Source organism: Sinocyclocheilus anshuiensis, unplaced genomic scaffold (genome assembly GCF_001515605.1).
Source record: "Sinocyclocheilus anshuiensis isolate Anshui unplaced genomic scaffold, SAMN03320099.WGS_v1.1 scaffold195, whole genome shotgun sequence".
Taxonomy (NCBI): domain Eukaryota; kingdom Metazoa; phylum Chordata; class Actinopteri; order Cypriniformes; family Cyprinidae; genus Sinocyclocheilus; species Sinocyclocheilus anshuiensis.
In genome coordinates, this window is record NW_015548236.1 from 2431179 (window position 1) to 2444211 (window position 13033).

A 13033-nucleotide genomic window follows, 5' to 3' on the forward strand; every position below is an offset into this window, starting at 1 on the left:
ACCCTGAGACGTTTTACTGGTAGTCCACTGTATGAAGAATTTTTGGGTATAATTTGTCCCAGTTTACTTTATTTTGCTATCCTCACTTACATAAATGTATATATGTAAACTATAGTGTCCTGCACCCAACAGTAAAAAAAAAAAAATCAAAAATTATATCTGGTCTCTGAATCATTTTTGGTAGCAATATATATTCATTGCATACATATACTTTGTAGACATCCTTAATCTCCAATAACTCCATTCTGCTGTCTGTTGTTGGTGTTTCTTTGTCTGAATATGGCACTTATCACATGCTGTGTGGTATCGGCGTTTGGTATCGGGGTATTTTAACGAGTACGAGTACAGGAGCTCAGTATCGGGCCCGATACCGGTATCGGTGCATCCCTACTGACAATTTAACTGCATTCTGATAATTTAATGTGCTTTTTATTTGGCCATTATGTTCCCATATTAAATGTGGTTTCTTCTCGGCCAAAAGGGCCTGTAAGATTTTATGGGAAATCTGTTTGTTGCTGCTATTGGCACAGAAATTAAACTCTGCTTTCTTTTTTTTTTTTTTTTACAATTATATGATTTTTTTTTGTTCTGAACACATTGTGATGAGCTGAGGGGTTGATATCTTCTTCTTGCAGAATGCCACAGACTGCAATAACAACCAAGAGATGAGACAAACAAATGGTATTGCAGTAACAAACACAAGAGAATCAAGACTTGTGATGGACACATGCAGTAACGGTAGGTCCAAAACAAACATCAACTGGTTCTGTGGCACTTTAAATATAGAAAATCTGAGATTAATCTACCTGAAATGTATTTAATTTCGCTTAAGAATTGAGTGTATGTATGTGTTCAAATAATTAATCTAAGCAAAACTGTCACATTCTGTTTTATGTCCAAGGGTATGAAGTGACTCCAAAAGAGACTTCCACTTTGAGAACTTTAAACAGTAATGTGAGTATACTCCATCTGCGACATGGATAGATGAGAGAGCTATTCTATTCATTCTACCATGACTTTACTGCTTTTGAATGGATTATCTACATAATAGATGTCTCTGTGTCTTCAGTATTGTTGGTTCTACTTTAGTGAATATAACTCCTGCATGCGAAGTGTCTGTTGGTTCCCGCACGTACCAAGAGATGGAGATGAAAAGGTGTGTGTTATAATGTCATTCTGGTTCAGTGTTTTTTTTTTTTGTACGAGTGCAAGTTGCGCCTGAGTTATGTGTTTGTAGGCTATGATTGTCTTGAGGCTTGTTTTTTATGTTTCAGTTCTGCATTGATACAGTGAAGAAGTTCTGTCATACTGGGAAACATGCTCTTATTCTACGAGCAGGTAACGGGACTTTATTAAAGCAATTATGCTGATGAATAATCCCAGGTTGACTGAATGTCTTTTCTGTCTGTCTTCCTATGTGAAGTGGAGGTGTTTATGGGATATTACAGCAGTTGTTCTCACAGCGTGAGTTTCAGCGAGGAGATTGTCAATTCTCTGCTGTCGTCTCTCCTTAATTTTTGTTTGCTGAGAGAATTTGAGGCAGTCATTAACTTGCTTCTCAAACACAAGAGGCTGGTGAGTGTGGTTGCTTGGAATCATTTGCTTTTTTGGAATTTAATTTTAGATATATAATACTTTTTTTTTTTCTTATGTCAGCCTCCACCTGAGATTATGTTAGGTGTTTTTAAACTTGTGATGGAAAGAGGGCTGATTAACTCTGTACCTGAGCTCATTCACCTCACTTCAAAGGTAATGCTCACATTCAAAGCATCAGATCACAGTATTATATATATGGAGTTAAGATATGGTGCCCTATTGCATCTTATTTCAGATTAGCTTTAACGTCCATTTAATGTGTGCTTGTATGTTTAGATTGTCGAGGCAGGATGTGTATTCAGTGTGGATCAGTGTGAGGTCATGCAGAATCATCTCCAAATGATGCAGGTTCCTAGACAGCAGATGGACATTTTCCTTGCTGTTAAATGCAGGTATGCACCCTCCCACAGCAGAGCATTTGCATTATTGCACTTTGTTGTTTTATCTTATTACATTACAGTGAAATCATCATATGATGTCACACAAACATGTTGTTATATTTGTAGAGCTCTGGTAACTAATCCCCATACCTCTGAGCTGTCAGATCTGGCCCAGGCTGTTGTTAGAGTTGAGGTAAGATCACTACTTCATTTTCCATAATACTTCTGTAGACGTATACACACTTTTTGCTCCATTTTCATTTCTATATACTGCCATTAACATAAAAATGCCATTATTTTCAGTATAATTTGTGTGTGTGTGTGTGTGTGGCCAGATGCTGAAGCATCAGGAAGACTGGGCTGGACTGGCTCTAGTATTCTGCAATGTTTGTGTTGGGTCACACAGTCAAATGGAACTTCTCAGGTTTTGTTGCTGCGTTACCATGGCACTGCTGAAGGAGCCCAAAGGCAAACTCACCCTACCGTATGAGCTGTTTGCTGAATCAGGTACACATTGTGAAGTAATTCATATGTACAGTAGCACTCAAAAGTTAGAAAGATTTTTTAAAAACCTTTTTATTTTTTTATGTTCTTAGTGGAACACATTAGGGTTGTAACTATGAGATTTTCACGGTATGATAATCGTCTCGGAAAATTTCACGGTTATCACGGTATATATTAAACTAATTCTTATCAGTAACAATGACTCCTAAAAGAACAAGAACAAGTTATTTGAGTAAGCAAATCCTTTATTACAACAATCTTGAAACCATTTTAATGAAAGTATTGAAGTCTCCCTTCTGACATTTTTTTTTTAATTAATAAAAAAAATTAAAAAATAAATAAAGCTGTACACTTATGTATATCTATATCACACTTTAACATTTTAATTAATGTTTTTAAATGTTTTTAAATGAAAATTTACAACTCTTTTGTATTTGCAAACTCTATTTTTGGCAAAGTTAAAACATGGTATTCATAAAACATGATATTCCTTGAAAACAATGTTTAAATAAATTATTTTATTATAAAGAATATTATTATTGTTATTATAACTTTGAAGTACATTGTACAATGCTAATATATTTCTGCCATAATTTCAAATTAAATCGAACGTTTATTTTGACGGGTTGTAGCGGACCTTTGAGTTTCAGAGTGTATTTGATAGGGCTGAACAATTAATTGCATTTGCGATAATATCGCGGTATGAGAAAACGCGATTACACTCGGTCACGTGACACGCGAGAGTGAAGAGGTGTGTTCCACTTGAAGATCGATCGGTGTATGACATCAAAGTACGGCGAGAGAAAGCATAAGGAGACGTCCGCGCTCTCTTATAGCTCTCGCAGTACTTTGATGACACACCCATCGATCTAAGCAGCGCTGCTTCAAGTCGAGCGCCGGCCATCAGCAGAAAAAGAAAATAAAATAAAACGGTAAACAGCCAAAGGACGTAACTTAGAACGGGAGATGGATTGGTTTGTGAAAGGGAAGAGAAAAGCCATAGATGAAGTCGCACAGACCCAAGCAGGTGCTGGTCATTCAAAAGCTAAATGCAGAAAATATGACGAGGCATATCTTGCTCTCGGCTTCACTCACCGTGTCTATACTAGACGCTACAGTTGTTGCGTCGCGCCGCAACAGCTCTACACTGACGTGACAAAGCAACCGTTGCAAATCATTTGAACTTTGTGTCAGTACGTCATAAATAGAACAAGGCATAAATAGAACAAGAACATCAGTTAAAAATCGCAATTAGATTATTTTCCAAAATCGTTCAGCCCTAGTATTTGATAATGGTTTTTCTCAAATAATACTAGGAAATGTTTGTTTTCTCTCAGAGCAGCTCTGCTGATGTTCGTGTTTATGTAACTTAGACGCTGAAAACACCATTTATGTATGCGTACTTCAGTATGCAGTAGATAAAGCGGCGCCACTCAGAGACATGCAGAAACAAGCAGATTATTCATATAGCAGTCTCTTTGCGCATTAATATTCACATCTTTGCGCTTTAATATTCACAGACACATATCATAACTACTTTCGATTTATCCATCCATCCGACATCCTCGTTATACTGTAAATTCCATGTTCACGACTGCACTGGGATTCCCTCTGCTTCACGGAAATCATACAGACTTAACTTGTTATTAATGCGACACACCTTCATCTGCACGGAGGGTTGGTGTCCTCGCGAATATGTTGGATGTATTGCCTGCTTTTGCAGCCACTTTGCGTCCACATTTTTTGCAAATTGGATCCGTCCTCAAGGACAACCCCGCGTTCGTTTTTTTAAGTATCTGTAGTATTCCCATACTGCAGATATTAACTTTTTTTTTTCGGCGGGGATGGAGATTAGATATTATCTCTGTCATTTTCTCCGTGTAAAGTTAAACAGCCAAGTGAATGCAGAGTGAAGCAGCAGAGCGAAAATAAGTTGCATGTGAGATTTTTTTTCATTCATTTTTTTTAAACCGTAGCTATGCAAATGTTTACGGTATGATAACCGTGAACGTTCAAACCGTGATAAACCGTCACACCGGTATATCGTTACAACCCTAGAACACATGCAAAAGAACACAACACAGGTCACTAGGCGTATCACATACAGTTATGTTGTTCATATACAGTTAACTTAATATCGGGTTACTCTTCCAATAGTCTCGGAGGAGAGGGGGAAATTAATTAATAAATAAAAAATTAAATAAATCTTCAGGAAAATATTTGGTAATGGTACTTTCAAGTAGGGTTGTGACGGTGAGGAAATTTTCCCACCGGTTAATCGACGTGTGACTTTCAAGTCCATAAAAGGTTCAAGGTCCCCTCAGAACATACAAATCTAGAATATTTTTCTTGGACAAATATTTCACATATTGAAAAATAGGAAAAGATTATCAATATAATAATACTGATAAATTGTACATGTGAGGAAGTGGAGGGAAAAAAACACACACATACTACAGTACATTTAAAAAAAACTTTTAAAAAGAGTACATTTACATTTAAAAGTCTGCATTTATTTAAACAAAAAACATTAAAAACATATTTGAAATGTCATTACAATTTAAAGGGGTGGTTCAGTGTTTTTTTTCTAGGCTTCATTGTGTTTATGGGGTGTAGTCTAACATGTTAATGCTTCGTTTTTTTAAAAACTATTTTTCACATTTACCTTTATTCCACAGCGCTCTGTCCCTTCTCTGAGAAACACGCTGATCATTTCCTCCTTTTATGAAGCCCCTCCCTCAGAAATAGGCGATGGGCTCTGATTGGTTAGCTAGCCCAGTGTGTTGTGATTGGCTAAACCGCCTCTAGTGCGCGTCTAAGTGTATAAATGGAACAGTTCATTGTCAGAGCTGAGCTGAATGAGAGAGAGAGAGCGATGCAGAGCAGGGGGACGCGAGGAACAGTATTAAGAACCGCTACTTTAGAACATTAATTTTGAAACTTGTGAATCCACTAGAATCGTTAGAAGACAGAATCGCAGTATGGCCTCGCCCCCTTTGCTGCCTTTTCCCGAGGGCTGGGTTTATCTGGGTTTGTGATGTCACGAACCCGGGAAGTAACTCGTTGTAGTCCCTACCAGCCGTTTTTGTAGGCATTAAACTGCCAGAATTTTAAAAGACGATATCTCCGTTTGCATTGATCTTTCAGCTTCGTAACTTTGCAGATATCGTTTATGCTCAAACAGCAACATTACACACTAACTAACGTTAAAAAAGTGAAATCGCAATGAACCACCCCTTTAAAATAGCAGCTGCATTTAAAATGTACCCTATACTCAACATTTGAAGTGGATCAAAACCTTTCATCAAAGTTGTCTTAAAACCCAAAACCAAAATGGTTCTGGTCTTAGGACAACTTTGATTAACTTTTTTGATCCACTTCAAATGTTGACTACTGTATTTTAAAAATGTAATTTATTCAGTATCACGTGATCAATGTTGAAAAGAGTTTTACACACTTTTTTTTGTGTGGAAACGGATATATTTTTCAGGATTTGTTGATGAATAGAAAGCTCAAAAGAACAGCATTTATTTAAAAGAAAGATCTTTTAAACTTTATAAATGTCTAATACTGTCACTTTTGAACTATTTATTACAGTCCTACTGAATAAAAGTATTAATTTCTTTATTAAAAAAAACAAAAACGTTCTGACCCCAAACTTTTGAACAGTACTGTAGGCTTTAATTTGTCTACCATACTTATTTTAAGTGTTTTAAGTATAGGCCTTTACATCAGGGTGTGCCAAGGTTATTAATAAATAATAATAGAAAAAATTATTAAAATAAATAAAACCTAAAGTTGTTTACATATAGTCAGTTTCTTTTACATGAATTGTCATAGGTTTTAATGTGTGTTAAGTGGATTGTCATGTCTGTTTCTGTCAGTATGTCAGCAAGTCTTGTCCAATGACATGATAAAAACCATCCTGGGGAGAATTGGAGTCTCTCTGATCTTCAGGTACCACAGGACACGAGATTGGAATAAGGTGGGAGTGTGTCCTGTTTGTGGAAGCGTTCTGTACAGCAGTGAACCTTTGACTGACTGCTGTGTGTACTGTATGTCTTGCATGTGCTCAGGGAGTGAAGCTGGTCAGTGTGATGTTCAGACTGCACATTGAGTTCATCACTCTGAAAGGGCTTATGGGGAATGAGAACAGGGTGTCTCGCTGTCAGCTGGTCACTATGGCAACGGAGTTCTTCCTCCATAGCGGGAGCTTTGAGGGAGCTTTGAAAATGCTGAGAGGTAAAGGGGAGATTTTGTGTATGCTGTTCAGAATCAGTAAATAAGGAATCATTTGTGTATGTGTTTCTGTTCCTTCAGCTGATGGCTGGTTTGTGAGCTCCAGCATGTGGCCTTGTGAGCAGGCTGACATCGAAAATCGAAAACATGTCCTGACGCTCTTAGCTGAGAAGACGTCACACAGAGACGCCTTTGAGATTATTACCAACTTACCTGGAATCAGACAACCGATAAGTGAGTTATTGATAATCATCATCTCTCATTGCGATATACTTCCGTTCAAAAGTTTGGGATCAGAATTTTTTTTTTTGGTGTTTAAGAATTTTTTATGCTAGCCAAAGTTGCATTTAATTACAGTAAAATGTTTTAAAATGTATTAACTTTTTTCTATCCTATTTCTAACAGTATTTATTTTCAATTCAAGTTTATTTGTATAGTGCTTTTCATGATACAAATCGTTGCAAAGCAGCTTTACAGAAAATAAGTTTCTACATTATATTTTGTAGTAGGTTTTTAGTGGTGACTATGGCAGAAATGTACAGTAAAAATCGTGCAGATAGTTACAAATTACACGTAATCAAACAGATGGTGAACACTGTTAACTGCAATGATTATATGTTGCGAGTAAACTTTGCGATTGAGATTAAGCAAAATTTGGTAGTTTTATGTTTTATATATATATTTACAAATTTTATATATATGTTTTTAATGTTACTTTTGTTCAATTTAATGCATGTTTGCTAAAAAAAAAGTATTAATTTCTTACAAAACACCACAGACTTTTCCACAAACAAAAATATATACACTACCATTTAAAAGTAAGATTTTTAGTTATTTGTTTTCAGAGAAATTAACTTTTATCCAGCAAGGATGTTTATGCATGTATGTTTTTACCTCAGAAACATTAGTCATTGTAGTTTAGTCTATTACAATTAGTACTGTCGGTCACATTCATTTCTTAATATGCTGACTAATTGATTGAATTTAATTGTTGCATATGAATTCAACTTGAATTCACTTTTTCAGATGGTGTGCAGATAAACGACTATGCTGAAACATTCAATGCTCATCTGCGTCTGTGCTTGGTAAAGCAGACATTACCAGTCGCTGCAGATATCCTTGAGTTCATGCTAATACATGGTATGGTGCCTGAAACCCTCCAGCAACAGAACCTCATCCATAAACTGGGCAAACAGAACAACTGGAGCCGTGCCAGGGCCCTTTTTAAACGTGAGTAAGATAACTTCACAACATCTCGAAATGAACAGTTGCTGTTGCGTCACCTGAACTGATCATACAAGAGTCATTTTTAGTGAACTGTTTACAGTTGTTGAGTCACATGTTGTGTCCAACTGTCAGTAAGTTCATTATTTATTTTTTTACCTAATTTTATTTGTAAAATGTGAGATGTTTTTGATGTAGCATTGTATTGCCCAGCATGACACCAACACACAGAATATCCTATATACTGTTTGTGTGTGTTCCAGGTGCTCAGTCAGCAGGGTTTTACGCTGCAGTGGTGTGTGAAAGAGACTCTCTGTTTCTGCCATGTAATCTCAGTGAAATAGAGATGACGATGGCCTTCGAGATGTTCATCACCTTTATTAATACTAAACTACTGGCCCCTTCTGGAGCCTTCCAACCACTTCTCATTACACTCAGACGGTAAGTGTGTATAATAGACAAATGAGCTTGCGAACACTTTAATATTGTTTAGTCATGATTTGTGAGTATGTGAGTTGTTTGGTTTAGGCATGCCGATATTGAGGATGTAACGGAGAGTGTGTACTTGGCGGCTGGTTGTCGGCTTCTCTCTGCGGCTCTCATACCAAACCCCAAATTGAGCATCCGCTACACAGCTGTCAATAAAAGCCAAGAACAATTCTTTCACCTGGACCATGCATCTGCCCACAAATGGTTTTTGCAGAACGAGCGGTGGGCACGAGAGATTTGGGCAAGCTAGCATACACACACACACACACACACACACACACACATGCTTGTGAACAGTCCCAAAAGTAACAAATGTCTCGGTCTAATCAAAGGTTAATTTATATGTTACAGACTGTTGAAACTGGGACTTCTCGAAACTGTTTGCACAATTTTTTGTGGTGTTTGTTTTATATATTTCTTTAAAACATTATTGAAGGACAAGACTGCTTAGTTTTGAGTTGTAAAAAGAAAGGTTTTGTAATATTTAGTTTCATGTTCTTAACAATTTCAACTTCCAAAGATTTACATCGGAATCTGCAAACTTAAGTCGTTCATGTGGAAAGAAAAAAAACATTAACAGCAACAACCAGAAAATAACTGTTGCCCCAAGTGTTGTTTTTTTATTAAAAAAAGTCTAAAATAGTTTTGCATTTTTGAAACTCTCCATTTTTTTCTACTAAAGGCTTTGATAAAGATTCAACAGTTACTTTCACTGTTACCATTTGCCTTACCAATAAGAAATTGTCCAATTCATTTGGTGATTAAACTGCAAAAACATATGGTACACATGGTAGTTCTGAAAGGCACTTATGTACATTCATATGAAAGACATTCCATCATTGGATACAATTTTGTCTAGTTCTGCAGTGTGCGCATTTCAGTTCGTTCAGTTTAACTGAAAATAAAAAAAATGTAAAATCAATACCAATCTGAAGTCTACTTTTTATTGTATTTTGTCCACAGGGAGACAGCACAATGTTCTTGTTTTTCAAGGGCCATTTCTATGCATATCTGTCTTTAGAAATGAGAATACATTGCTGTATGTATGACACTTTGACCCCTATATTTAGTCATGGCCAATGGAAGTCTGTTTGGACCAGGAGAAGTTTTCTTTTCACTGTTGACACTGATTTGGTAAAAAATGGCTCTTAAATATGTACAGCCAATAAATAAGAAACATTTGTTTTTTTGAAAGATCTTTGAAAATGGAATGTAAATCCAATTACTGGAAAATAACTCACATTTTGAAGGACTATGTGAGTTGTCCTAAGAGATTTTTTTGTAGCTTAATAAGCAAAAATTTTACATTTAAGCAGTGTTAAAAAATTCAACTATAGCGGACAACATAAGATTTAAGAATATGCTTAAAATTAACAATATTTTAAGATTTACACAATTTGTTTATCTGTATAAAATTAATTTCTCTTATTTTGTTGATTCAAAAACGGATAACCAATACAAAAAAAAAATCATTTTTGCCTCGCTTTTATTCTTGGGTAAGAAATTTTACATTAAAAGTATCCAGATAGTTATATCAATCCCAATGTTTTCATATATGCTCTTAATATTGTATTATTGGCCATAAATAACAATTAACGCAAACATTCTTTTACTGGTGCAAGAAAATGCATAAACACCCAGGACTAAAATTAAAATACATTTTTTTTTATTGTATTTTTCCAAAAACTTAACTAGCAAGTCCTGTGTTGAAAATAAGGCAGTAATGGCTCCTTGGAAGTTTAAGGTGGTGCATTCTCCGACTCGGACCTCCAGACTTCACGGCAGCCCCTGCTGTTCTCCATCATCAACATCCTCTCAACCTCCGGTGCCCCACATGCGAACAATCGCTGCTCATGTTTGCGGCTGGAGTGGGCGCTTTTTTCCTCCACAGATCTGCTTCTCAGTGGATTGCTGGATGCGGTTGTGGCTGCAAAAAAATGGAGAAAACTCTTCCAACCCACAGTGCACCTCATGTGATGATGGGAACCCCGCGGGCTTCTACTGTCTGGACTGTCAACTTTGCGGTGACTGCGTGTAATTCACCAAAGATCACCTCAACACGGCGAGGAGATGTGAATCCGGTACTCCCAAACTCTTATCTATCCTCAGGACTGGGCCAACTTCTGCCAGCAACATGAAAATGAGGCGAGTTCGGGGAGAAGGTGGACCCAGGCTAGTTGTCACAAATCTTTGTCTAGGTTTAAGGTAAAGTCAATTTTTAAACAGAAATAACCATTTACATTCATTTATAGTTAATCGAAGCCCTGCTTTCTTGAGACAGCATATCCCAGTAAGAGGAACATATAACGTTAATGGCAAGATTGCTATTATATATATCTAGATTCTTAACCAACCTGTTTGAAGATTCAAGAACACTTGATCCATATGTTCTTTTTATATAAAAAGTTTATGCAGCATTAAAACTGAAATCGACTTTTTTTCCCTTTAATTCATTGACTTGGACTTAAAGGCACAATATGTACGATTTTTTTATTAAAATATCCAAAAACCACTAGAACAGTGTTATATATTTTGCTGACTTGTGTACTTACATTATCCCAAATGTTTCGAAGAATGTTTAAATCCAGAGAAATAAGCAATTTTAACTAGTGACGTGGGCCGTGTCTATAGTGTCTTTGTGTCGCTTGCCAATGACGTCATAACCCCTCGATTTCCGGTTTTGTTTTGTAGAAGACTTGGAAACACCAAAGACGCTTTAATATGTTGTGCGTTTTATTAGACCGGTGACAACCGCACAGAGTAGCATTATAACAGAACTTTCAAATGTATCTAGTATGATAAAACGGCACTACTTTTTCCCCCCCACATACGCACGACCGGAAGGAGCGGAAGCGGTCGACTGTGGCATAATAAAAGCTCCGCTGCTTTCGAGCCGTGTGTCGCGCTCGTTCAGCGGCCTTGTTTTGCTTCGACGGCTTTCAGCCTCATCCTGCTTCATTCTACAACATTAATAAATCATTAGCTCAACCATGAACATGATTTCTGCCTGAGTCCTGTCGGATTGCGTCAGCTGTGTTCTGTAAGGTTACAGTTAATGACCGCTATATTTAACCAGGAACATTCATTTTAAGAAAAACCTGAAAGTTAAAGAGGACATCACATCAATCACAGGTTGGAGTTTCTACAAGATGCTGTGCAAGATTCTCGATCACTTACTTTCCAAGAATCTGTCCAGACACACGCAATCATTGGGGTTCAACTCTTTGCCTCGGATGGCTCTTTTCTCAAGTGTGCTTTCAAAGAAGTACACTAGAAACACTTTGACTCCACTGATGCAAAAGCAATGGACTTTGCTTTGCATTGCTAGCAAATCACTTTCTTATTCTTTTATTTTGTTGTGTTTTGAGTAAAACTATTTTGAGCTCTGCACTGCTAGCACCAGCCCTGGCTAAGCCACAATCACAGATGGTCAAATCAAAAAAAAAAAAAAAGACCAAAACACAAACACCAAAGATTTGAATGAGCACATTATTTGCTCATTTAATGAATCTGATAATGGTTCTGTATTATTTAACTACAGAGGCAGTTATATATTTCAATATATCAAGTTAATATTTCTATGGTGCCTAAGTCACTGTTTATAAGTGTGTAGACGAGTTACCATTTAGAGATAAGAAAAAGAGAAATTAAGTTTTGTCTATGCAGTACTTTTTCACTTCGATAAATATATAGGAGCTGGAACAATGGCGTTTTGAAGTTTAAAGGGGTCATATGATGCGATTTCAATTTTTCCTTTCTCTTTGGGGTGTTACAAGCTCTTGGTGCATAAAGAAGATCTGTAAAGTTGCAAAGACTAAAGTCTCAAATCCAAAGAGATATTCTTTATAAAAGTTAAGAGTCAACCACGCCTACCTAAAACGGCTCGTTCTAACACGCCCCCACATATCTACGTCACGATGTGGGAAGATTTGCATACAGATAGAGATTATTTTTGGCAAACAAATGGTATTCTTAAAGACTTCTTTTCTGAGACTCTGTTGCTGCTGCTGAATCTATGGCACCATGGCAAAATCATCATATAATAAAATGCTGCATACCATGAAAAATGAGCAGGAAACGTAATTCTAAAAACAAGTATAAAACGTGACCAGAGTATTCCGATTCAAAAACAAAACTCTTTTGAACTGGGTCTTTTAAAATGGATCTAAAAACATACATAAGGGAGCCAGTGGGCCTGTCTAAATATCCGTATTTGGGGCCTTGACCACTTGAGAGCATGTGCATGCAACAGGAAGTGCAGGATGTGCCAGGTCTGAGAAATTCCAACGCTCAGTGCCCTTAACACACTAAATCCACACTATTGCTAATAGCGCTTCATGAATTTGAAGGTAAGAGTATTCCAGTCTTCATATAGGAACTTCATGTGCCTTGAAATCATGACAATGTGAGGAAAGTTATATTATTTACATATTACATATAATTTGGTTCCCTTTCAGTCAGTCACTCTCGACGTCACGTCGGATGACCGACGAATTGGGATCTCGCTTAGAGAGACCAATCTACTTCGAGTGTAAACTAAATGAGCCAATGCACATTGGCATGCGATTATTGCGTCCAGCTGCCGCTGATCACAGCGTGAG

General features: G+C 36.8%; 1 protein-coding gene across 3 annotated transcripts in view; it reads left to right on the forward strand.

Moving 5' to 3' along the window:
* The window catches only part of topaz1 (testis and ovary specific TOPAZ 1), a 14263-nt gene extending 5344 nt beyond the window's left edge, over positions 1-8919 (forward strand). For all 3 annotated transcript variants that reach the window (XM_016441985.1, XM_016441986.1, XM_016441987.1), the window contains exons 5-19: positions 636-738; positions 902-954; positions 1070-1156; positions 1275-1338; positions 1424-1575; positions 1657-1749; positions 1873-1988; positions 2103-2169; positions 2312-2483; positions 6365-6465; positions 6557-6722; positions 6801-6953; positions 7746-7949; positions 8207-8384; positions 8472-8919. In XM_016441985.1, the coding sequence (XP_016297471.1) occupies positions 636-738; positions 902-954; positions 1070-1156; positions 1275-1338; positions 1424-1575; positions 1657-1749; positions 1873-1988; positions 2103-2169; positions 2312-2483; positions 6365-6465; positions 6557-6722; positions 6801-6953; positions 7746-7949; positions 8207-8384; positions 8472-8682 (1920 nt within the window). In that variant the 3' untranslated portion in view covers positions 8683-8919. The remainder of the gene's footprint in view (positions 1-635; positions 739-901; positions 955-1069; positions 1157-1274; positions 1339-1423; positions 1576-1656; positions 1750-1872; positions 1989-2102; positions 2170-2311; positions 2484-6364; positions 6466-6556; positions 6723-6800; positions 6954-7745; positions 7950-8206; positions 8385-8471) is intronic.
* The last annotated feature ends 4114 nt before the right edge of the window (positions 8920-13033 follow it).